General features: G+C 40.9%; 1 protein-coding gene across 2 annotated transcripts; it reads left to right on the plus strand.

Annotated features, from left to right (window-relative positions):
• The first annotated feature begins 514 nt into the window (after positions 1-514).
• On the plus strand, positions 515-22,809 carry map7b (microtubule-associated protein 7b). Of its 2 annotated transcripts, XM_026319534.1 has the most exons (19): positions 515-631; positions 11,296-11,454; positions 11,590-11,667; positions 12,275-12,438; positions 13,357-13,471; positions 14,464-14,574; positions 14,749-14,844; positions 16,169-16,288; positions 17,395-17,540; positions 18,223-18,359; positions 18,586-18,830; positions 18,949-19,099; positions 19,181-19,349; positions 19,533-19,637; positions 19,718-19,768; positions 19,875-19,908; positions 20,041-20,155; positions 20,284-20,465; positions 21,051-22,809. In XM_026319534.1, exons 1-19 carry the CDS (start codon positions 586-588, stop codon positions 21,059-21,061), a joined length of 2,235 nt encoding a protein of 744 aa, XP_026175319.1. In that variant the 5' UTR covers positions 515-585; the 3' UTR covers positions 21,062-22,809. The 2 variants fall into 2 exon arrangements, with proteins under 2 accessions (XP_026175319.1, XP_026175320.1); XM_026319535.1 differs by lacking the exon at positions 14,749-14,844.
• The last annotated feature ends 79 nt before the right edge of the window (positions 22,810-22,888 follow it).

Raw genomic sequence — 22,888 nt, forward strand, 5'->3', positions numbered from 1 at the left:
AGTTGTCATGTAGGCTCCTAACTGCTCATGTTTTATTAGTGTTACAGTTTGATGATGTATGTTTGTTATACTGTATTGGTGTATGTTTAATTTAGTGTAGCTGTGGTGTGATTGGTATTCTTTTCTTTTTTTACCTTTAAACAAAAAAACAAACAAACAAACAAAGAAAGCAGACATCAGTGACTGATTATTACTCTGCAGTGGTTTCAACAAACACAGCCACAGTGCCAGCAGATGTCAGCACAGTGCATTTCTTATAGACCTGACTTGTCCACCTTGTCTTATCTCATGTATCTTTAAAGCAGTAATCACCCTCAATAAAACATTAACATTTATTGTTTTTCATTAGAAATATCCTTCACGTGTAGGAGGCCACTATATATAAAGCATATACAAGCTTTATTAAACAGGTGAAAAGTTGAGTTTTTTCTAAGCCTGCCTACAAATTATGGATTCGTTCGTGCTGCTGACATTAGTGGTGAGCCGGTGTCCTCCTCCACCTGTCCGGGGGAGGGTGCCCGGTCTGTGTCAGGATCAGGTCCCGCGGGTTCCTGTCGCTGATCCTCTCAGCTGACGTCAGGAGAAATGGCGGACCAGGATGGCAGCGACACATCTCCTCCCGAGTCCCAAGGTGAGTCCTTACCGACGAAGAAACTTAAAAAAAAAACCAAACTTTTCTTTACCTGTGTGCGAGCTGTTCACTGATGAATTTACAAAGCACCGGACAGCGGAAGTTACTTTAGTTTCCCACCGCCGCATTAACGAGAGACTCAAGTACTCGGTCACGGGAGTGGGATTAACAATCAACCGACTCACCCAACCGGTTGCTTTAGGTTATGTTTATTAAACTCTGCTCTGTGAGATACTGCAACATGTGTAGTTTTACTTTTAGAGTAGAAGTGACACAGTCCGGACACCTGTTGCTGACGTTTCCTTTGAGTCGACGCGACAGGTGAATCATTGAACACGACGTCGTTCCTGGGTTTTTAGAAACTTATTTTATAACGTGTCTTGAGGCTATATATTTGTTTCCTGGCTTCTTAAACCTAGTTTTGTTCTATCCACAGTTTGGACTGACTTGATACTCCAAAGTGTTTTTTTTTTTTTTTTTTTTACTGCGAGTTTTACACCAAATATCCGCACACCTGTCGCCCAAAAGTGATAATTTCCATATATTATATTAAACTTAAAACTGACTGGCTAACAAAGTAGATCTATGTCTCAGTATGTTCTTATAGTCAAATACAAACCAATACATGGTATAAAAATTTACAACACTAAACAAATAAGCAGTGAAGTGCAGAGCATTATGGAAATGTATCTGTGAAACAATAATACTGTGGATTTTGTGTGTGTGTGAATCGCAAAGGGCAGAATTTCTGTTGCACAATTCCGTGTATGTGAAACTGAAGCATATTTGCATGTTTTGCCTCGGGCCACACCTCAGTGAGCGATGACACACATACACACTACAGGTGTTTTCCATCATCTGTGAAATGTCAAAATACCTACATCAGTGATAAGCTGTGCAATGCTGCTTTTATTTCCCCATGTTAAACTTAACATTGTCCACCTGGAGGGTGCAGTTGATGTGCATTTTAATCATTTCACAGATGTGATACTGGATGCTGCACCATCAGATATTCTGTAATCTTTCTCATCTTTATGACATGCAGAATTTTGCATGATGCAGCTATCAGGGATGAAATGCTTGACCTGGAAAGGACTGACATTTACGGTATATAACACTAAATGCCAGTTAAATCCTTGAAAAGAGCTTTTAAATAGTGCATGATTATTAGGTAGCACAGTTAATTTTCTTGAACAGGATGTCTGTCTATACTTTGACAGGAATGACAAGGACAGGTTTGCTTCCATAGTTGACATTTATAAAAGCAGAGTAGGTTAAGGTTGAAGATAGATAGTTTTCTTTAAGGTGTGTATGAGATTATTAAATTAAAAATGAATCATCACAACTATAGTTTCAAATTTTTACTTATTTTTTACTTATTCCAAGGATCAAATGATAAATTATAGTAAACATGAGACAGCATGTTAATGTTACTATAGCAGCTTTGTTCCTCACTCTCTATTTTTTCCTCCTCTGTTTTCACTTCACCTTAAATGCCATTTGCAAGACTAATATACGACCCTGCTGCAAAGTCTCAAAAATCTCCCTAATTCTCTATAACAATGTGTTTTCAAGATTTCCCATTCTTCTGCTAGCTTTGTGTTTACACTTTAAGATGTGTTATATTTTCATGCTGCTTTGCGTTAGAAGATTTGAAATAAATTGCACCACAGTACCTCTGACCACAACAGTCAAGCTGGCACTAATGTTGTGATCACTGTATCCTATGGGATTATCAGATGGTCTCCTAAATCTGCAGTTTGAAAATCTGTTACATCCTTTAGTTGGCCCACAACATGCCTGCACAAAAATGCTTCTTTTCTCATTCACTGGTCAAATGTTTTGTCTCTTTTTGTATCAGATGGCAAATTAATTGTGTGGTTTTTTTTTACATGTTATTCAATGCAAAGTGATTGCAGATTGTCTCCATAGTCCCACTTTCAAGCAGTATTGACAGTATTAATATCCACACATGCCCTGATTGGTGAGAAGCACAGCCCCACCTGTGGCCCGTCTTCACCTTTATCACGAACATGAGGTTTACTAATTTGAAAGGCTCCACTGCAGTGAAGTGGTGCAGCTTTTCTGACTGTTACGTTACTCCATCAATGCAACGGCATCATCTTGTCCACATCACGGGGCTCGTAGGATTTTCTTGTGTGGAGATGTGAGCAGCAGTGGTCATTTGTAAACTATCCGATTATATCGAAGTGCATAGGTGTATATGGTATACATGAGTTACTGTTGTTTCACTTCGAAATATCACTTCCCTCAATTTGTAATAAATAAATTTTTACACTGTGTAAACCACATGTCTTTGGGTCCACAACTCAGATTTCATATGAAGTTTTTGCATAGAGCTGTGTATGGGGTGTCCTATATATCTTGTGTTGTCCTTATGAACAAATTAAAAATGACAAGCACTAAACTTTGACTTTGATGACCTTGTGTTGTTCTGAAGAACTAGAAAAGGTCTAGTGCTCTAGCTGCAGTCAAAAAAGTAATCTGTCTCTGTGTATAACTTATATACACATTCAATAAGTGTGAAAAGGGTGTGTAACCTAGCCTATCCTGTTAAGTGTAGGATTACAGTATTACTCTGTCCTGCAGGGAGAAAGATCAGATTACTATTTCATGAATGTGTGTTTGTGCAGCACATGCTCCCTGAGGAGATGAGACAGTCTTGTCCTGAATTCCTGCATATATAAAACATCTATGGTAAAGTTGCAAATTGCATGTACTAAGCAAATAGTATGTTTAACTACACACTGGGCTATTCACTTTGCACAACTTTATGCAAATGTGAGGCTGACTAAACAAGAGATGTACCTGTATCGGGTTTGAGACAAGATGCCAGCGTTTGTGTCCTTAATCATTTTGTCTCATTGCTGTTTTGAGCCTCGGTGTGTTGGTGACTGTAAGATTTTAAACTGTCATGCTGGTTGTTTAATCTCCATGTTTGCTTTGGTAGATGTGTGATAAGCATGCGTCAAGCACACAACACTATTGACGGTTGTTCGTGCTGGTTGTTCAGGCTGGTGTTTCCATTATTATTGAAGTGGTAGCCAATTATCTGGCCACTTAATTTCTTCTTTCCTTCCATAGTGCTTGTCTTTTTGTGTCTTTATTATGTTGACACGCTCTGCATGTTCTAGTTCTTTGTCTTCTTTGTTTCTCAGTCATTGTTACTACAGTAAAGCACAACTGAGGTTGATGTCTTACAGACCTGCAACTGAAGATTATCATTATTAAGTAGATCATATGCCAAAAAAAACATAATGTAAACAGTTTTTAAAATAACATCCTAATTCTTCTTGAAGTCTAAAATTAAAGATTCATTGTCACTTTTGCAAAACACAGAGGCAGAAACCCCTCATGTCTGAGAAACTGGAAATGGAAAAGCATTGGTATCTTTGCAGACAGAATGATGTCCTGTGCTGCTATGATATTTCAAATAGCTGATGGCTCTTTAAATGCATAGTGGGGTGGAGCCATAGAACATGTGCTCTGGGAACACACCCCTTCCACGGAGGCAGTGTCAGTTCTGAATTGTATGCTTTGGTGTGTGCAGAGGTGTGCATCATTAGTTGTGTGTGTGTGTGTGTGAGAGAGAGAGAGAGAGAGAGAGTTTACATTACACTGAAATGAGCCAGTCTTCTGTTCTCTCGCTGTGACTCTCCTGCTGCGTCATTGGTCCATGTGCTGCTGTTGTCAGGGCAACCCTTTACTGGCACCGGCTCACCTTCTACCACCGGATTCACATTGAATATTTTATCAATCACTCTGCCCTACGTTGCTCGTGTATCTTTGGCCCTGTGTGATGTGGCTCTTCTGACAAGTTTGCATTTACAGAACATGCCTATAGAGGCCAGTCAAGGAGGAAGAAGGGAGGGGGTGGGGGATGACATAAAAGTGGTGATGGCAGCAGCAGCATCTCTTGAGGAGAGAGGGAGTCAGGCGAAGTGCAATCCTTCCAGCTCCCAACCAAGCCAGTCTTGTGGATTAAATCTTCTTTTCTAAGCCAGACTACGAGAGCTGATCCTCGGACTCTGTCTCACTCTGTCTCTTTCACTCTTCCTTGATGCCTGGCACTGCCATCGCTGCATGGACATGGTACAGTGAGCTGCTCTGTGTGTCTCCTTTCAGCATTGCACTGTACTTTATTCGTCATGCATCATCTTTACTTTTTTCCTTTTTCTCTCATCTACCACTTTTCATTTCTTTCTGTCTGTCCTTCTCTCCTCCCCATTTCTCTTCCTGTCTCTCACCTTCCTCCTATCTCAGACGCAGAGCAGCAATGTGCAGCCAAAAAGGAAATAGTTGCTAGCATTAGCTCTTAGCTACCTGCGTCTTTACTGAGAAGAAGGCTTTTAGGGGTGACACCGTCCACCACCATCCTCTGGGGTCCCCAACCCACCCACCACTGCAGGGTGGGATGGGCAGGGGTAGGGTGAGTTAGCCAGGTTTGGGCGTAAGCAACAGGGCAGGCGATGCCCTGGAGTAAAGAACGAGGACAAGGAGGAGGTGGAGGTGGGTGCTCACAGGGCAAGTGGAAGCTGAGGAAGGGAGGCAGCCGCTCAGCCATCCCGGCACTCTTCACCATCACTGAGGAAGAGGAGGGGCAGAGATGTAGAGATGCTTGCAGAAGGAAGAAAAAAGGTATGGATGGAAAGACTAGTGGAGAGAAACTGAAAGCAGAGAACACAATGAAGCTAACTTAAACTATTAAAATGTGTGTGTGTGTGTTTGTAATGGCATCAATATCTGGCACAGAGAACCTACTAGAACAGAAGGATGTTTAATCACTCTCTGGAGACCATTGAGGACAAGAGAGTGCGATTCTATTTGTTCATAGTCATGACAGTGGATCCAGGAGCTTGGATAACGAGGACTTATGTTACACCTGTGTGTGTGTGTGTGTGTGTGTGCGCACGCGTGCGTGCGTGTGCGTGTGTGTGTTTGCAGACTTTGTGTATATTTGCTTGCTATTTTTTTTATATATGTGTGTGTGTGTGTGTGTGTGTGTGTATACAGTTTGCCTTTGTCAAGGAAAAGTATGGTAACCCATTAAGCTCAGCCATCCAGAGACAGGTGGCTGACAGGACTGATGAGTGTGTTTCTCAGGGTGATGTGTGTGTGGAAAGCAGCTGACAAAGCAGGATCGGGTCAACACAAGGGCAACAGATGAGAGTAAAGGTACAGCCCACTTCACACAGGGATGTGATTGTAATGCCTCAGTAAGCAGAGTGGTCAGTCAACAGAACAGCATGCGTCTACAGTCACAGCAGGCATAAAGGTGCTACACTTTAATTTTTAACTGATTTTTTTTTTTTTTTTTTCTTTTTTTTTTTTCTTGCTGTTTTCAAATCCAATACTTCAAACATCTGAAGTCATTTATAAAATATAAAATGTACTTTGTAGTTTACATTACCCTAATGCTAACATACTACTGTCGTTTTGTCCACCCTATTTAGACCAATGAGGGTAGGCTAAATCATTCCTCTGTAGACATGATCATGCAGTTCAATCAAGACTTCTCCACAGTCTGAACAAACACTGAACAATGTAGTATGAAACCTTTTCAGGGTCCTTCTGAATCAGTGGACTGCTTTATCTGCTTTCATTTCTAACTATATAATATAGAAAGAATAAGACATAATAAGAAGTTTGTATGATTCATAACTGCATCTTCTTTTAGTGTAAATCACAATTCTCATAGTAAAAGGGTTGCAGTTTTCTCATGGGGCAAGCATTTTTAAAGTGCTCACTTAAACCATAAATAATACAGGAGGACAGACAGAGAGAAGGGGGAAATAAAGATGTGCTTGTGAGCTCTTGCAGCAAGCAGGAATCTCCAAGTATCAGATGACTGTAGAGTTCAATACTTTATTTTTTCCCCCTTAAAATTGCAGCCATGCTTTGGTGTTGTCAAAGCTGTCAAGTGTAGGTATGATGTATGGAGTAAGCAATATAGTTAAGCATGTCTGCTGTCATTCATTCTGCAGAAGACTGTCATCTAGTTCTGCTTTAGCATTTTATCATAAATACTTCTGTTTAGATGGAGCTAATTGATGGAACCTTTATGTGCTTTTATCTGTAGTAGTTGTATATGAACTTAGAGAGAATTTTCATACGCACTTGAATCGTGTTGTGAATGCAGCTTAATGTACTATAAAGTAGCGGTCAGCCTTCATGGATCTGTTACCCAGGCCTGAATGCTTGTTTTGGGGTTAGGACAGAGGACTCCCCATGCCTCTCTTCTGGCTGGAGCTTAGCATTAGCAGCAGCTAATCTTCTCATGCTGCGGAGGAGGCAGGAGCCACACAGCTTGGTTGCCTGCTACCCATTGGCCTGGACAGCACAGCATTAATCTCTAACTCTGACCATTTAATCTGACTGCCAGTGAATGCAGATAGACTGGGGGTGGGGAGCGTACATGCACACACACAGACAAACACCAGCAAGGGGAGGGCCAGATTAAACAGTCACACTCTCCCTCTCTTTTACACGCACATATACATGCACACATGGACAAAAGGATGGGGGGTTGGAGAGTCGCCATGACCTGTCGCTCACTCAGTTGGCTTTCACCAAAAGTGACACGACCACAACTGACCTTTCTGTTTTTCTACCCTTCCTCTCTCTTTAGTCTGGAAACAGTTTAGTTTTGGGTGGCTCTTTTTTGATCACTTGGAATTTCTTCATTTTGCATTTCACTGCCCCCAACCACCACCTCACTACACCATGGAGTTTGGATATGAGCCGGTTTTTGACCATACAGGATGTTTTCAGGAACTAGGGTTGTTGAGTATACCCCTCCAATCTGAATAGTTGAAGTGGGACACTAGCCAGTGGTTCAACAGGTCCCATCCTGGGACTGACAACTCTGCAGTCATGAACCAAAATCCAGGTAAAGACTTTGAGACATCTGAACTTCTGCAGATTTTATTGAACAACCAAAACAGATTGAACAGAGTGTGTTGGATGTTTTCAGGAGGTTGTATCAGGATAGTTTGGTCTTTGCTTTCTATTCCAATACATTAGATTTGAAGGGCTATGACATGAAATAGGGTGTAATACTTGAGTACACATCTGCAATCTGATTACAACTTTGGAGTTAGTAAAATTCGTAGTATTTAAATACTGAGGAACCTTGTGTTCTGTGAAGCCTTCTGTAAGTGATATATATATATTTTTTTTTTCTTGGGGGGGGGGGGGATAAAATATGGAGTAAATGTGTATGCGTCACAGTCACAAGATGGTCAGGGTCTTTGGATGTACTGATATATGGATATGTATTACAAAGAAGCAGCACTACAGAGCAAATTAAATTGACTTTGGTGTGTTTGCAAAGGTTGCTAAACTGCTGCCTCGTGCACACAAGCAAATATACTTGCTGCTATTTAAGGTGTGTTTGTTAAATGACTTTTACAACAGATGGATGAGCCTGTGAGATGCTGTGGGAGGGCACAACTGCAAGAGAAATAAAGTCAGAGGTGCTGTGCTATCTTGTGGAAATTTTTTTTTCGTTTTGTTTGTTGTGCTTTAACATAGACTTTTCTCACAGTGTGTTTTTTGTCGTAATGCCAGGATTTTGCTTCTGCAAAACATGTTGTAGGAAAAGAGTGGGCAGCAACAGCAGAGATAATGTAATAGAATTACATTAGGTTAGCATTTTGTTTTCTGTGTCTGGAAGGTAATACTGACATGATAAAGGTGAATCCATTGGTCCTTGTCCCCCAAATCACAACTGATTCAGGATTCACCTCCATCGACTTCTCTCCATCTTCCTCTGTTTATAAGGCTTCATTTACTCGGTAGGGTACACTGTACAGACCTCGTATTAGGTTTAGCGAGACTGCTGCTTTATTAGGCCTCGTTTTCTTCCGTCCGTGTGGAGGAACCCAGTATATGTAGAATGGCTGGGGCTGTTAATGAGATGAGTTTTAGATTTGCCATACAATTTAGAATATAATCCGTTCATGCATATCTATACTGCCTTGTATGCATCTTTTACACATTGTCATTAATATGCATCTTTAGAATCCAAAATGATAAATGTATGTGTGTATTTTATATGTAAAGCTGCCACACATGCAAACACACACAGCTCTGACATGGCATAAATCAATATTCATTAACTGCCCTTGCAATGTATACTTTATCACAGCATGCAGTTTCATATGTACAGATTGTTTGATAAGGGGTCATCTGGCTGTTACTCAATACGAGCCACATCATATCTTACACACATGCTCTATTGTATTTATTCTTTAATTCACACCACTGTTTTCATTGCTGTTTTTTTTTCCTTGGTGTATTATATTACTACTATTGCTGCAGGAGTGTAAGTTTCCCACAGGATTAATTTACACACATTCTATGGGAGTGAGTGTATGGTTTTTACTGATTATGAATCATTTCAGTGCTAGATGCATGTATGCTTCATTGTGAATGTATCTTGTAATTTTTCTGCAGCTTTGTGTTTCAGTGCCAGACCTTTTTAGGTAGAGAATTGTTTCTTACTTATGTGGTTGAGTGTTCCCAGGTCTTTTCAGTGAAAGTGCTGCAGTTCAAGTTGTCAAATTAAGCAAAGTGGTTCTGCTTTTAGCCTGTTAGCCTGATTATTGTGCAGTTTCCCACTCAGCCTGTTAGAGGGTCCACTACCTCGCTCTTCAAAAGTTAACTTGCATAAAAGGAAGGAGCTCCTTTATTTCGTCTTCCAGCTGCACATTTGTGGCCACCTGACCTCTCATTGAGAGTTCACTTCATCTTATTTATGCTGATATTGTACAGTACATAATCTAGGCCTAAAGCTTCTCACAAATTCCCATTTCAGTATTTGGCTGCAGCACATTATCCTCTCCTCTCAATGAATCTTTTGTTGGAGGAAAATGATTTTGGAGGAGGGATTCTATTGACTGGACATTATTGTAACCTGGCCCTGCCATGCCTTTCCTGTCATAACAATAACCATTATGAAACCAGTTCCATTGCTGGTGCACCTGAGGCAGAGCAGGTCTGTTAGTATCTGTGTATACACCTCTGTAGCTGCCCTATGGACTGTGACATGCAATACCTCTGCAGCTATGACCTCATCTCTTTGTCCAGCATGTCCTTTACAAATTATTATAAAACATCTTGATGTGGTAAATTTTGATTTATAATATTTTTAGGCAACATCAAAGCATCTCGGTCTCTTTTGCCTAAATACACTTCAGTGTGGTAGATCCCATTATTAACTTAATGGCATAAATATCACACACTAACAATACCATACTCATGTGGGGGGAAAATCAATGGTAGCATGAAGTTATACAAAAATGAAGGATGCAGCTGGAGTTGTGTTCCTAGAGTAGCACTGGATATGAAATCTGCACTTTGCTCCTCTCTTTTACAGGCATCATTAATTACCCTCCTGAAATAACATGTCAGTGACATGAAGAGATAAAGAAACTGTAGTAGAACAATGAGAGTCATTTTGAATAGCGTGTGTCGCTTGTGCTATTTCAGATGAAGCCCAGCTGTTTTAGTTTCTCAGTTTAGTTTGCGTCAGGGGGACTGAGTTATTTTGGTCTAGAACTTTCTGGGACAGATTGGCCTTAATTCACCACCATGCCCACCAACAGAAGGGGTGTTAAATGCTAATTTTGTATACTTACAGTACGGTACCTAATATGACCTTTCTCAGAGCAGAGAGGAAGCACTTCAACACACTATGAATATCTGAGAATACACGAGGCCTGTTGTTTAACCCAAATTTGCTTTTTGCCATACAGAGCTTGAAAAATGTAGTAGACTGATGTAGGTTGTTTTGATCATCTCTTTCCTATACATTGCTCCTCTTTTTTTAAACTTTTGTTGCACTGTTTCTCTCCCTAGTTTAATTTGTACAGTACACATCACAAAGCCATTGTATGGTTGGACCTCATTACTGCTTTGGTATGAATTCCTTAAGTTGGCTCACGAGTACTAGTAATATGACTTTCATGATTTTCATGTGTAGTGTCATTAGGAAAAAAAAGTTTTAATTCATTTTTGAGCTCTGCAAAAAAAAAAGTGACCCCAATATTTCAAGGTTAGTGCTCTCAGGACACTAGGACACTAGAAACCCTAAGACAAGTCTTGGTTTGTACAAGATAGTCTAGAAGTGCTAGCATGTTTTTTTATTTTGAATTAATAAAGCAAGGTGTTGCTTGGAATAAACTGTTATATGGATTATGCTGTTTTGGAAAAACAATAAGGAATAGTGTTGAAAGAAGTACTATGCTTGTATGAGAAATTACATAGGGCATCTCCTACAAGGTTTATGGTGCATTTGGTGTAGTTGTTCACAGTTCACCACTGATTTTCACCATGTAATTCTGTTGCAGTGATTTACTATATTGTGTACAGTGCTGGTTGGGAAATAAATCCCTCCAGTCTATTAGTGTGTTAATGGAAGGGGATTTGTGATGCATTCAAGACGAAGTCTCATGTAGTAAATTGTATTTGTCTATGCATTTGATAGAACTAATTCTTTTAAGCATTTACATAGTAGTACATAGATAAAATCGATAACCCCCCCCCCACCACCACCACCACCACACACACACACACACACACACACACACTTCATTTCTATTTTGTTACTGACACTTGTTTGCCATTCCCCCTCCCCCCAGCATCTTACTCCCACTACAAATCAGAGGATGGCAGAGCTTCTTCGGCCACTCGCCCGGGCTCCTCAGGCTCTGGACAGACCTACACTCCCACTCCTACTCCCACCCCCAGTCGCACCACCACCTGCCACAGCCCCACTAACAATGCTGCCACCAAAACAGGTAAGTAACGCTGGGAATAACGTCTGTCATATTTTAAAAATAAAAATACAGAATGACACATAGCACAGGAGTCCTCCCATCGTCATCAGTTCTTCAACCCAGTATTTCATTCTGCTGTGTAACCCTTGTTTGCAGATTCACTGCTCTTCAACAAGATTGACGAGAGACAGAGGCTGGCCCGTGAGCGCCGGGAGGAGCATGACAAACAGAATGGTGTGTGTTCTTTGCATGTAGAGAGTATGCTTCTGTGTAAAGGGGTTTTAGATTCTTTCCTCCCTTTTTCAAACTCTTTTCCCACAATCCATCATGACTGAACAAGGTTGGTAGCTGTGGCAAAGTGCCCGTCTGGGTGTTACATAAAGTCTAGGCCCAAGCCAGGCACCCCCTGTCACTATGGCACCCATGTTACATAATGGGTCAGGCCGTGGGACGGGTTTTAGGAAGGTGTTTTGAATGTGTGTTTTTGTAGGAGTGTGTGAGTGATTTACTGTAACAGATGGATTTCAGGGAGCCATGGCCTGTTTGTGCTTGTATGTTTTTGCTCCTGAAATGTGTTTTTGTTCAAGGTATTGTGAAGTGGTCATGCCTCTGGGCCCCAGCTGGAGGATTTGCTTTGAGTCGAGATCTAAGCCTGGTCACATGATCTACATCTGACCCATCACACTGCTGCTATAAGCCTGTGTGTGTGTCCATGTGTTGTCCATGTGTTTATGCATGTAATTGTGTACATGTGATATGTATATTAACATTTTCTTTGTATTTTTCATGTGCCATGTGTCAAATCTTTAACTCTGTGTGTGTCTGTGTACGTGCACCTCAGCTGTCAAGGAGGCCCAGTGGCAGGCACGTGAGGAGCGAGCGAGGCAGCACTATGAGAAGCACCTGGAGGAGAGGAGAAGAAAGCTGGAGGAGCAGAGGATAAAGGAGGAGAAGAGGCGGGTTGCTGTAGAAGAGAAGCGACGACAGAAACTGGAGGAGGACAAGGTACTGACCCCGTACACACCTGTGTTTTCACGTGTCACATAAACACACAGACATACGCACATATATGCGCATGTCACACACTCTTAATTTTAAGTGCAAAATTATCTTCTCATGCTTCAAAATGTCATTATTCATTAATTCCCTTATGCATAATAAATGTTTTTAGTAAACCATTTACATGATCTATGCCCCTTCTCTTAGAGTGAGTTGGAGTTTGAACTGTCCTGGTAACTCCTAAACTGATTTACAGTTTTACTCACACACCATATCAGATTGTATAGAAAAAATGGGCATAGTGTATATCCTGCAGTTATTAAAGCTATAACAAGTAATAAATAAGTGAATGACCCTCAGTGAATTGGATTTTAGATTCTAATTAGGTTATTATTTAATGAACATGATTATTCCAATGAGTCAGATATACAGTATTATTCTGAGGGAAGGCATTGATGGCTTTTTCCACAATGTAAAAAATATGGGTCTAACAGTCACTATCTGCTAACAAATAAAAGCAAAATGTTAAAACATTGAAATTTGTAAAAATAATTTGGACAGCCTGTTACCCCTGTGTAGCTCTAAATTCCTACATCTGTAAAACGAGGTTTTGTTTTTATTCAACAGGGACGGTAGAGATAAACAGGAATGCAGGGAAGGAGAGACAGCAGGATGATCTACAGAAGTTGCTTTTGTTCAGAACTAAACCAGTGACATTACGCAACATAGTGCACAACCAAACAGTTAGACCACTGGACACTAGTCCTGCCTAGTTTTTATCGTGCTTTGTTGTAGACTGAATGTAACAAACCACAAGTGGGCATTTAGAGCAAAGGTTGTTCCAGTGTTGCAGCACTACTTACATGTTTGTTTCTTTATAATGCTGGTTGAATGAAGATGATGTCAATGCTTTTGTGACTCAAGGCCCGTCACGAGGCGGTTATTCGTCGGACGTTGGAGAGGAGCCAGAGGACCACACAGAAGAACCGCTGGTCATGGGGAGGGGCACTGCACACCAACACTCCCAGCACACCAGCTGGTACTCTAACTCATCACACCTGCACTGATTTGAGTTTACTGAGACACGCAATCTATCAGCTAGTTTGAAAATCTTTCTTAGTACTGTTGAGCGTCTTTTCCTCATGTACTTCTGATATATCAGCTCTGTAATGTCTGACAGTCTCTCTTGTGTAAATATGTCTGCCTGCCTCTGCATGTCAATATTGTTCTGTTCTTCATATTTGAAAGTTTTTGAGACGCTGCTGTCTGTTACTGCTGACTCACATCCTGCTCTGCCTCTTTCCCCATCTCTCTCTCTCTCTCTCTCTCGCTCTCTCTCTCTCTCTCTCTCTCTCTCTCTCTCTCTCTCTCTCTCTCTCTATCAATCTCTCTATGTCCCTTATTCTCATACTCAACCTCTCCCTTTCTCTCTCACTCTTGGATCTCCCTCTCCCTCCTCTCTGCTCTTTGTTTTTCTACCATTGTCCTTTCCCATCCTGGTCCAGGTTTTGTTGAGTCGGCTTTCCTTTATCCACTCGACCTTGCTGGACTGGAGCACATGCAAAGTGCTTTCAGTCTCTACCGCACATATGGAATGACCTCCCAATGTGAATATTATAGCACCGTGCCAGTTAGCTGACTAGCATTAGAGTGCCGGCTTTAGGACAGCACAGCACTGTTTTAGCTAATGGGTCTTAGTGTAAATGTAGGCCAGTGTGAATGTCATGGTTAGTGTTGTTAGTGTTATTTGCATGTAGTAATCTACTTTGTGACTTGAACTTGTATTTAAAAACACACACTCCTTTGTTGAAACCTCTGTAGCTTCCATTTAGTGCTAATTCATGTTCTAATATTTTTCCCCAGTTGGTAGTTTTTGTCATCTAATCTGACTTAACCAGAAGTCTTAGACTAGAGTACCTCTTCAATGAGAGAATACTATCCCCAGTTCTTTCTCCTTCCTCTGTCTTCAAGTCCCTTATGTCCATTAATAATATGACATCCATGTGCTTCTGTTATGCTGCTTCTTCATAGATGCAGACAGGCGGTCAGTGTCCACAATGAATTTATCCAAACATACAGATCCTGTCATTACCAAGCGCCTGTCTTCCTCCTCCGCCACACTCCTTCATTCACCAGACCGAGGTAATTCAACATTACACAGAAACACTCACTTGTGCTAGTATGCGTTCGGCTCCTAGACAGTAAATTCCTGTCTTTTTAATTGGTTGTTGTTAATGTAACCTGAGGACTAATATATACGTTTGTGTACAATTACTGTAGGTTATGGATTGTTTGTGGTTCATATGTTGTTGACAGGCTTACAGATGAGAACAGCCTCCTCCCCTGTCATTAACAAAGCTCAGTCCAAACCCTTCCTACACCAGGGAAAGACCACTCAACACAAAAACACAGGTTTTTTTTTTTTTTCTGGGAACTTTTTGCAGTTTGGTCAAACTGTGTTGCAAAGCGTAAAGATCATGGGCTGGAAACTGTTGAGAAATTCTTAAGTAAAGGACCTTATGATTAACCTGACAGTAAAATTAAGAAAACACAGATGGTTGTTTATAATAATGTGTGTAGCTGTTCAATCCATTGGCATCTGACTAAACTTTTGATTTCAAAATCAGAGCATAACAGAATATTGTAGTCTGAGATCGTATTTGCGGTATGATTATGAAATGAAGTATCCACACATGTACATGCACATATACAGAATTTACTGTATATTTGCATGTGTTAGCACTTTGTGTGTTTAATCAGAGGGATCAAGATTTTCCCCCTCTAGTGTGGCCCCTTTCTCTAATCCTCTGTAGGATAATCTCTTTGTTTTTGTGGGAACACTGAATGCTGCTTTTATCCCAGCTGAAAAGCAACACCCACATTTCAACAATCGGCCATACATTTAGTTATCAACATAAAATACAATAATGGGCTCAGTTTTACGCTGCCCAGTCACACTTTGCTCATTCCGATTGACACAGAGAGAAGCCTAACACATTTACTGTGTAACACAAACATATGCATTTTTTTAGACACAAAATGGCATAGAATGGACGCTAAAATTAGTGTTAGTTAATTAGTGTTCAGTTTCCAGTCCAGTTGTATCTTTGCCCTGCACCCTGAAACCTGCAACCTTGCACTCTGCTTTGTCATGTGAGCGAGAAGTGCTGCCTGTTTTGCCTGAAGAACTGTCCTCTTCAGTGGCAAATCAAGTTGTCATGAGGATTGACTAATTGTTGCATTGTACACTTTTGATTTAAGCTACACATTACACACAGCATACTCCTACGCAGATATCAGTGGCTTTGCCTGGCAAATTTTTATTTTTTTTTTATTATTTGCATAAAACCTGTCAGAACTATTTAAAACATTAGCCAGGTTTATTAATAATATTAATAATTAAAAGCTTAGAGACCATTTTCTTAAAATGCATATGCAATATACCCTTTGTCCTTTTATCTGAATGCTCTCCTCTCTGTGTTTGCCCTGGGTGTGCGCTTCACTACATGCTGTTTGCTACCACTCATAATTAACAGTCTGGTGCATGCAGGTGTAGGCGTAATGGCTTGTGCATGGTTATTTCACTTTAACTCTCACAAACACTGTGCAGCATTTGGGAAGGAATGGGCAACCACAGTAATTATGCATCATTTATAATCTGCTTTGACTGATTGCTTAGGTTAATCAGAGGGCAGTTTATAGCTTTACTGTTTCTCTTTGGTCTGTGTGTGTTCAGGCCTGCGCCGTCTTCCATTGGCGCCATGGGAGAGCAACATTGTGAACCGCCTGCAGCAGCCAACACACTCCTACCTGGCCCGTAGCCGCAGTGCCATGAGTCTGTCTGGAGAGCAAACGGGTAACAAGCACACATCCGTCATAAAATGACCTTCCTTACGGTCAGTAGTGACAGAGGACAGATGATGTTTAATGAAAACACACAACTGTGAGCTTCGAGGTAGCAGATTAATTTGCTGAAATAAAGTAAGACTCTTTAACAAGTCTGAATATTTTCTTCCTGACAGCCCAAAATGAACGCATTTCTTTGTTTTTGATGGGTGTTGAAATAATTAGCGTTTGAATTGTAAAATGCACTACTTTTTCTGACCTTTTCTAACTTGAGCTCTCTATATATCTACCTGTTTTTATTGCTTAAAAGAAGATTTTGTTCCATCATGTTTTTTTACAAAAGCTCAAACATACAGAAGCCTTCATTGACCCACACACAAAACACTGAATCTTGGTTTGTCTTTCTCTACTCTTCACACTTTAATACACTCAGCATTGTCTACAGTGTGTGAATGTACATGTCCTGTCTATGTTATGTGTATTTCACTGCATGCTCAGTTCCTGTGTGTGGTGTTGGGTCTATAATAAAGTTTATTCTGATTGGATGACACAGAAGAAATGCCTCCAACACTTAGGACTTTTTTACAGCAAGCAACAGTTTGAACAGTCAACCCTGCTCATCTCAAAGTGTGATAATTCAGAGGGAAAGAAATATTATCCTTCCAAATGAGGACCATTGCAGTGAAACTGGCCTAAGTTTGTTTTTTTTTTTATTTTAATCTCTAAATTGATCAACCTCATGAAATGCATTACAGTGGAACATTCCTGTAGCATACAGTGTCAAAGTGATGGTTGCATTATGTTAGCAGCTGTTCTTCCAGTCACTAGTACTAATGCCTTCTTTCTCTTCTTCTCTGTTTCCACTGAACATTCATCTTTTAATTCCTTCCACCGCTCTGTTGATCCTCCCGAACCCACGACTTCTTTATATCAATTCTTCTGACATCCACCACATTCCTTCCTCTTCTTCCTGGTCTTTTGGTCTGTCCTCCTGTTTGTCAAATCCTTATGGGCGCACCACAAATCCTCACACTGTCCTGATCCTACCCTCCTCAAAACACCCCAAACTCACAACCTCGTACATCACCATAGCCATGCCTGTGTGTCCTCGCTCAGTGTCTTGCCACCCCATGGGCTCCATGTCCTTCAGGGCCCTGCAGGCCCAGCCGGTTCCTCACTGCCGTAGCCATGAAAGAAGCCTCAGCAGGGAGAAAGTCTCATCCTCCAACACTCCACGCAGGAGGACTACTGGAACCACACATGTAGGTCATTTGTCATTGTGATAAACTACATTTTTTGTCTTGAATTTTAAAAAAAGACTCAACTTAAATATACTTGCTTTCGTTTCCCTCTTCTTGTCCACGTTTCTCCCTCATCTCTTTTATGTTGACAATGCCCCAGATCAGTATCATCTGCGCGCACACACAAAATCTGCACTGTACACACTGTCCATCTGTCTACTCCAGTGCCAAAGCTTAGGCCATTAAGGTCTTAGAAGGAGAACATCTTCTGCTCTGTGCATTTCACACACACATCCACATGCACACATCTATCCAAAATCTAAACCCAGTCCAACATACCAGTGATGTACCAAGTTATACCATTTACATTAGAAAATATTTAGATGATATATACATGTACAGTGAGTCAATGTTATGAGTGACGGACTGTTAGTTTTGGCAAAAGTTGTGATTATTTTATGTTGGTGTCACAGCTTGGTGCCAGAGGTTATGCACAGCCTGAGGAAGGCAGTCTGAGTCTAATCCTGTTAGTGATCATCTTCTGCTGGTGTCAGTAAGGCACCATCTGTACCAACTAAACACTTTGTGTGTTGCTATGGACATTTTTTTGTGAGAAGCTGTTTCAGTAACAGTATGCCTATCTGGGTCCTGGGTAAGTGGAAAACACTCCTGCTATTGTTAATAATATTTGATCTCTTTGCAGAAGGACCGTGACAACGTCAGGAAGTCATGGAGCAACCTGTCACTCCCACTGGTTCCCATTCTGACATTGCCCCCCAGGCAGCGCTCTTCTTCTCCAGTCAAGAAAAACAACAGACTGACAGCACCCTCTCCTGGCAGGTAGGAGCATAATGCCATGTTTGTCTACGTAAACAGACTGGAGTTATGGATCACAGGAAGCAGAAAGAGGGCACAACTGTTTGATGAAGTTTTAGGGGCATGTAACAGTTTTTCTTCCTGAAATGCTTGTTTTCGGAGTCTTAAATGAATTAGAATTTAGGGATAAGACATATTTGCTTATTTTGGACAGAACTGTTTTTTGCAAATGCTTCTTTTCCTCTTGCAGACCTCCTCAGAAGCCAGCAGGTCGTCCCCCGACCCCCAAGCTGCTGAGGTCTCCAGGGGCGGACGACCCTGGAAACATTCGTCCTGTCAGGATTAACCCTGAGAGCCCCCACCCTCCAATGCCCACCGGATCCCAAGAGAAGGAGGAAGTGCAGGTCCTCAGTCCTCCTCAGCCTCGACCTCAGCCACTGGGTCAGAACAAGACCCCTACTGAACAGACACCAGCAGCACCAACAGCAGCCAGCGGTCAGTTACCACTATCTGAACCAATTTCACCCCTACATACCATATAGCCTGGATGGTTAAGCTTTTATTAATCAATTTATAAATCACATGTTACAGTTTTATTTGTGATGCCTTCTAGAGAGTATAAGCGGTCCTGCAGCCAACAAGCCAACGGCAGGCACAACAGATCCAGAGGAGGCGAGTCGTATCCTCTCCGAGAAACGTCGACTGGCCCGCGAGCAGAGGGAGAGAGAGGAGGAGGCGCGTAGGCTGCAGGAAGAGCAGGCGAGGTATGCTGGCTGTGCTGTATGTGAACATTGTCTGACTGTAATACAGCCATACCAGACTGGAAATCATTTGCGTGTCTCCAGGTTAGCAAAGGAGGAGATGGCTCGCCGAAAGGCAGAGGAGCGAGCCAAGAGAGAGGAGGAGGCTCAGCGGCAAGCAGAGGAGAGGAGAATGAAGGAGGAGGAAGAGAGAAAGGCAGAGGAAGAGAGACTTCTGAAGGAGAGAGAGGAGGCAGAAAGACTCCAAAAACAGGTCTGGGAAAGAAAGCTTAGGATTTTTCAACTAAAGGTAAAACAGACCTGTTGAAGAAATGTCGATCTCACAAAATGTCGATCTCTCTGTGTGTGTGTGCGTGTGTGTGTGTGCGTGTGTGTGCGTGTGTGTGCGTGTGTGTGCGTGTGTGTGCGTGTGTGTGCGTGTGTGTGTGTGTGTTAGAAAGAGGAAGAAGAGTGTCGACAGAGAGAGGAGGCCGAGCGGGTGAAGCAGGAGAGAGAGAAACACTTCCAAAAGGAGGAGGCTGAACGCTTGGAGAGAAAAAAGGTGACAGTTGTTCACACACTTATTTCTTAATGTTTCACATGTACAGTACAAATAAAAGCTTGTTTCCCTCTAATCATCAGCGTCTGGAGGAGATCATGAAGAGAACAAGACGTTCAGACACAGCAGAGAAGGTAAGAATCCAAACAAAATGTCGTGCAAGTGTAACAAATACCTGACTGACATTTGAGAAACTGTTGTTTGAGTGTCCATTCTCTTTTTATTCTTTCCCATCTCCAGAAAGTTACACCTAACAGGAATGGAGAAAGTGCAGGTAATTTTTTTTCTACATCATACTTAGAACAGTTACGGCAGCAGGAAGGACTTTGACTATCCAGGATTTCTTAAAAATTGATTGTAGTTGATTCTTTGTCTAAGACCTGTCTTGGTTTTCTTCCACAATCAGTGACCCCGGCCTCTGCTGCCTCATCCGCAGGGACTGTGTCACAAACACACAGTAGCAACAGCAACAGTGGCCAACTTGACTCCAGCATGACACCACTGAGCCATTCTGACCAGAGGTAGAACTGTAACTCCAATATCTTACATAATTTTATTGCTGCTGTAATTTGTGACATTATCTATTAGTGTAAGGGTAACATTTTTAAAAACCTGTCACCTTTCCACCCTTGTTTTTCTGTTTTTCCAGGGAGAATGGGGAGTTTGAAGAGGTGATTGTACTGCCTTCACATTCCAGGTTGTCTCCTCCTGAGGGAGCAGAGGATCAGCAGCACCAGGAGGACGAGAGAGTTCCTGTCATAGCCTTCAGGGAGAACGGTCTCCTAAAGTCTCTGAGCGGAGTAGAGGATCTATCAGCACATCAGGGACCAGGTCAATCACCACTTTTTCTGTTATGCTCCTGATTCTTTCATCATTTATTCTCATGGTCTGGTTACAGTGAATGTCATTCATTGCGGCCACCCGTTATAATCTTACATAAATCTAATTTATAAAGTTGGTACTTCTACTCAGCAATAATGAAATATAATATAATATATAATAATGAAAATCACTTTGCTGTGTCAGTTTGTCTTTTGTGACTCTGGGAGCATCTTTCTAAAACCTGTGTAAGTAACTAACATAGTGAGAGCATCATCAGGGTTATCACAGCTTGAGCTCAAAAACCCCAAATTTTTCGCATTTAACACACATTACAAACTTGTGGCATCGAGTTTTAAAGAGAAGGGTATTTGCAAAGTACTGCAAGGATGATCAAATGACAGACTATTGATTTGTATTATGGGAAATGAAATATCCAGTGTTTTTGGAGATTGATCCATTAGTGACTGAAAATACAGGCACAGTAATTTGTTCTTTGCCACATTGATTTAGAGCTTTTTTTTTTTAATCTGTCTTTCTCCCAAATTGAGCCATGTGAACAACAGACATTCTTCGTTTTTCACTGTTGGTTTTTAGATGTTGCCTGACGTCCACCTTGCCCGAGATGGTTACACACCCAGAGACAAGAAGAGGGGTGGTCAGAGAGTTGGAGAGAAACACAGAGCTGTTGGACTGGATCAAAGGAGGGACTAATAGTACTAGAAGTTTACTTTCTCAGCCTCCTATGGCAGAAAAGCCACCATTTCTCCAAAGGTGATGTTTCCAAAGATCTCTCTAAAGCATTTCCAGAGAGAAGTTACTTTTCCCTCAACAGACTCTCTAAGGAGCAGATTATCTCTCTCTGACCATGTTTACATTTGGTCATAATATTGTGTGTACAGCCCCAGTTATCTGATTCTGAAGTGGATGTCCTGAAATCGCAGGGCAACACTTACTCCCTTGTTTGACTCTTGCATTGTGTGTGTGCGAAGTTTGAATGAGAGACTAATAATAATGTAAACTGAGATCAGTTATGATACTTGAAGTTGTTTCCGTAGAACTTAATCATATCGACAGAATCAGCAATGTGATGTTATAACTGGAACTTACACAACAGGCTCAGAAGTACAAGGTTTCATTTACAGGTTTGCTTTCTTTAACAGTAATCAGCTCATTTTCACATTTCAGCAGTTCTATTAAAATGTTACAGAAGACATGAGATGTAGGAACAATGTCGTGCATGAAGTTCTATTAAGACTGCAGGAAAGTTTCATGTAATATATTTTTGCTGTGTCTACAGTGTTTAAGACTAGAGGTTATTATTGGGTGTGCCAGGGTGTTGGAGTATTTTAAGTTAAATGATGGCAAAATGAAAATACTGTTCTCTCAGAAAACTGAGAATTAGGGTGTAAAGTACTTCTTTATTGTTTAGTTTAATTTAATTGCTGTATAGATAAAATGTGATTGTTTCATCCTCATCCTGTTTTCATTTTCAGCACAAATTGAGAAAAAGACGTTAAGTCCAGCCTTTCTTTTTTTTTTTTTTTTTTTTTCCTATGTTTACCCTGTTAAAGCTGCACTGTACGTCACCCTGTCACTAACTTCAAATGCAGTGTCGGAGGGCCTCGCTGTAGCTTAGCCACCTCATGTTGAAGTATGAGCTTTGTTTTGACTGAGTGAGTACTAAATGTATTAAAATAATTTACTGGTAATAATTTAAAATCATCTAATTAATTTGACCTTTATTAAGGATTTAAAAAAATGCTGCTAATTTTGATTACTTTGCCTTACAGCATTGTAGAAAAAAAATAGGTGACTTGTCTCTTTCTTACTGAGCTTCCATATTCTGGTCACACACTCAACCCTACAGTAGTTTTCTTTTCTTGATTCATGGCACATTTGAAATATAATTGCATATCATCAGTCTGACTATATAAAAGTTTCAGTTTAAAACAACTGATCCTTCTTATGGCCTTTTCAAGAAAGACGAGTGAGAGTCACATAAAACTTTGAAACCCAAATATTACAGTCTTCACATCTTAGCGCACTCAAGGCTGTTTTCTCAAATCCTAGCACTTTTTCTCTTAAGTCTTGCAGTTCTAAACAGACCCATGGCCTGGTTGTGTAGTAGCTTTTTTTCTGGTAGTGAAAAGCATGCTGTTTTAAAAATAGCAGTTTAATATACCAGTAGCTTGCAAATAAGTTGCTTGTAAAATATATTGTACATTTTCCAGTAAATTATGTTTATGTGGTTATATTTTACTAAGACTGACCACAGGACTCTAATAAGCCCATCAGAAAATGAGATGTCTTCGAACCACTGTAAAACTGATATCTGAAACCGTTCCAGCTGTGTTGTTTGGCAAGTAAATAAAACTTTTTGAATTCATTACTATATGCACTGATGTGGTCGTCCACTTTTTGCCTTAAAGAGT

The sequence above is a fragment of the Mastacembelus armatus genome, chromosome 24 (genome assembly GCF_900324485.2).
Source record: "Mastacembelus armatus chromosome 24, fMasArm1.2, whole genome shotgun sequence".
Taxonomy (NCBI): Eukaryota; Metazoa; Chordata; class Actinopteri; order Synbranchiformes; family Mastacembelidae; genus Mastacembelus; species Mastacembelus armatus.

What these genes read in the sequence shown, in the direction of transcription:
- map7b (XM_026319534.1), top strand. Translation starts at nt 586, where the DNA reads ATGGCGGACCAGGATGGCAGCGACACATCTCCTCCCGAGTCCCAAG. An exon ending in TCTGTCTGGAGAGCAAACGG is followed by an intron (nt 16,289 to 17,394) that starts GTAACAAGCACA and finishes GTCCTCGCTCAG; the next exon opens with TGTCTTGCCACCCCATGGGC. An exon ending in GGACTACTGGAACCACACAT is followed by an intron (nt 17,541 to 18,222) that starts GTAGGTCATTTG and finishes ATCTCTTTGCAG; the next exon opens with AAGGACCGTGACAACGTCAG.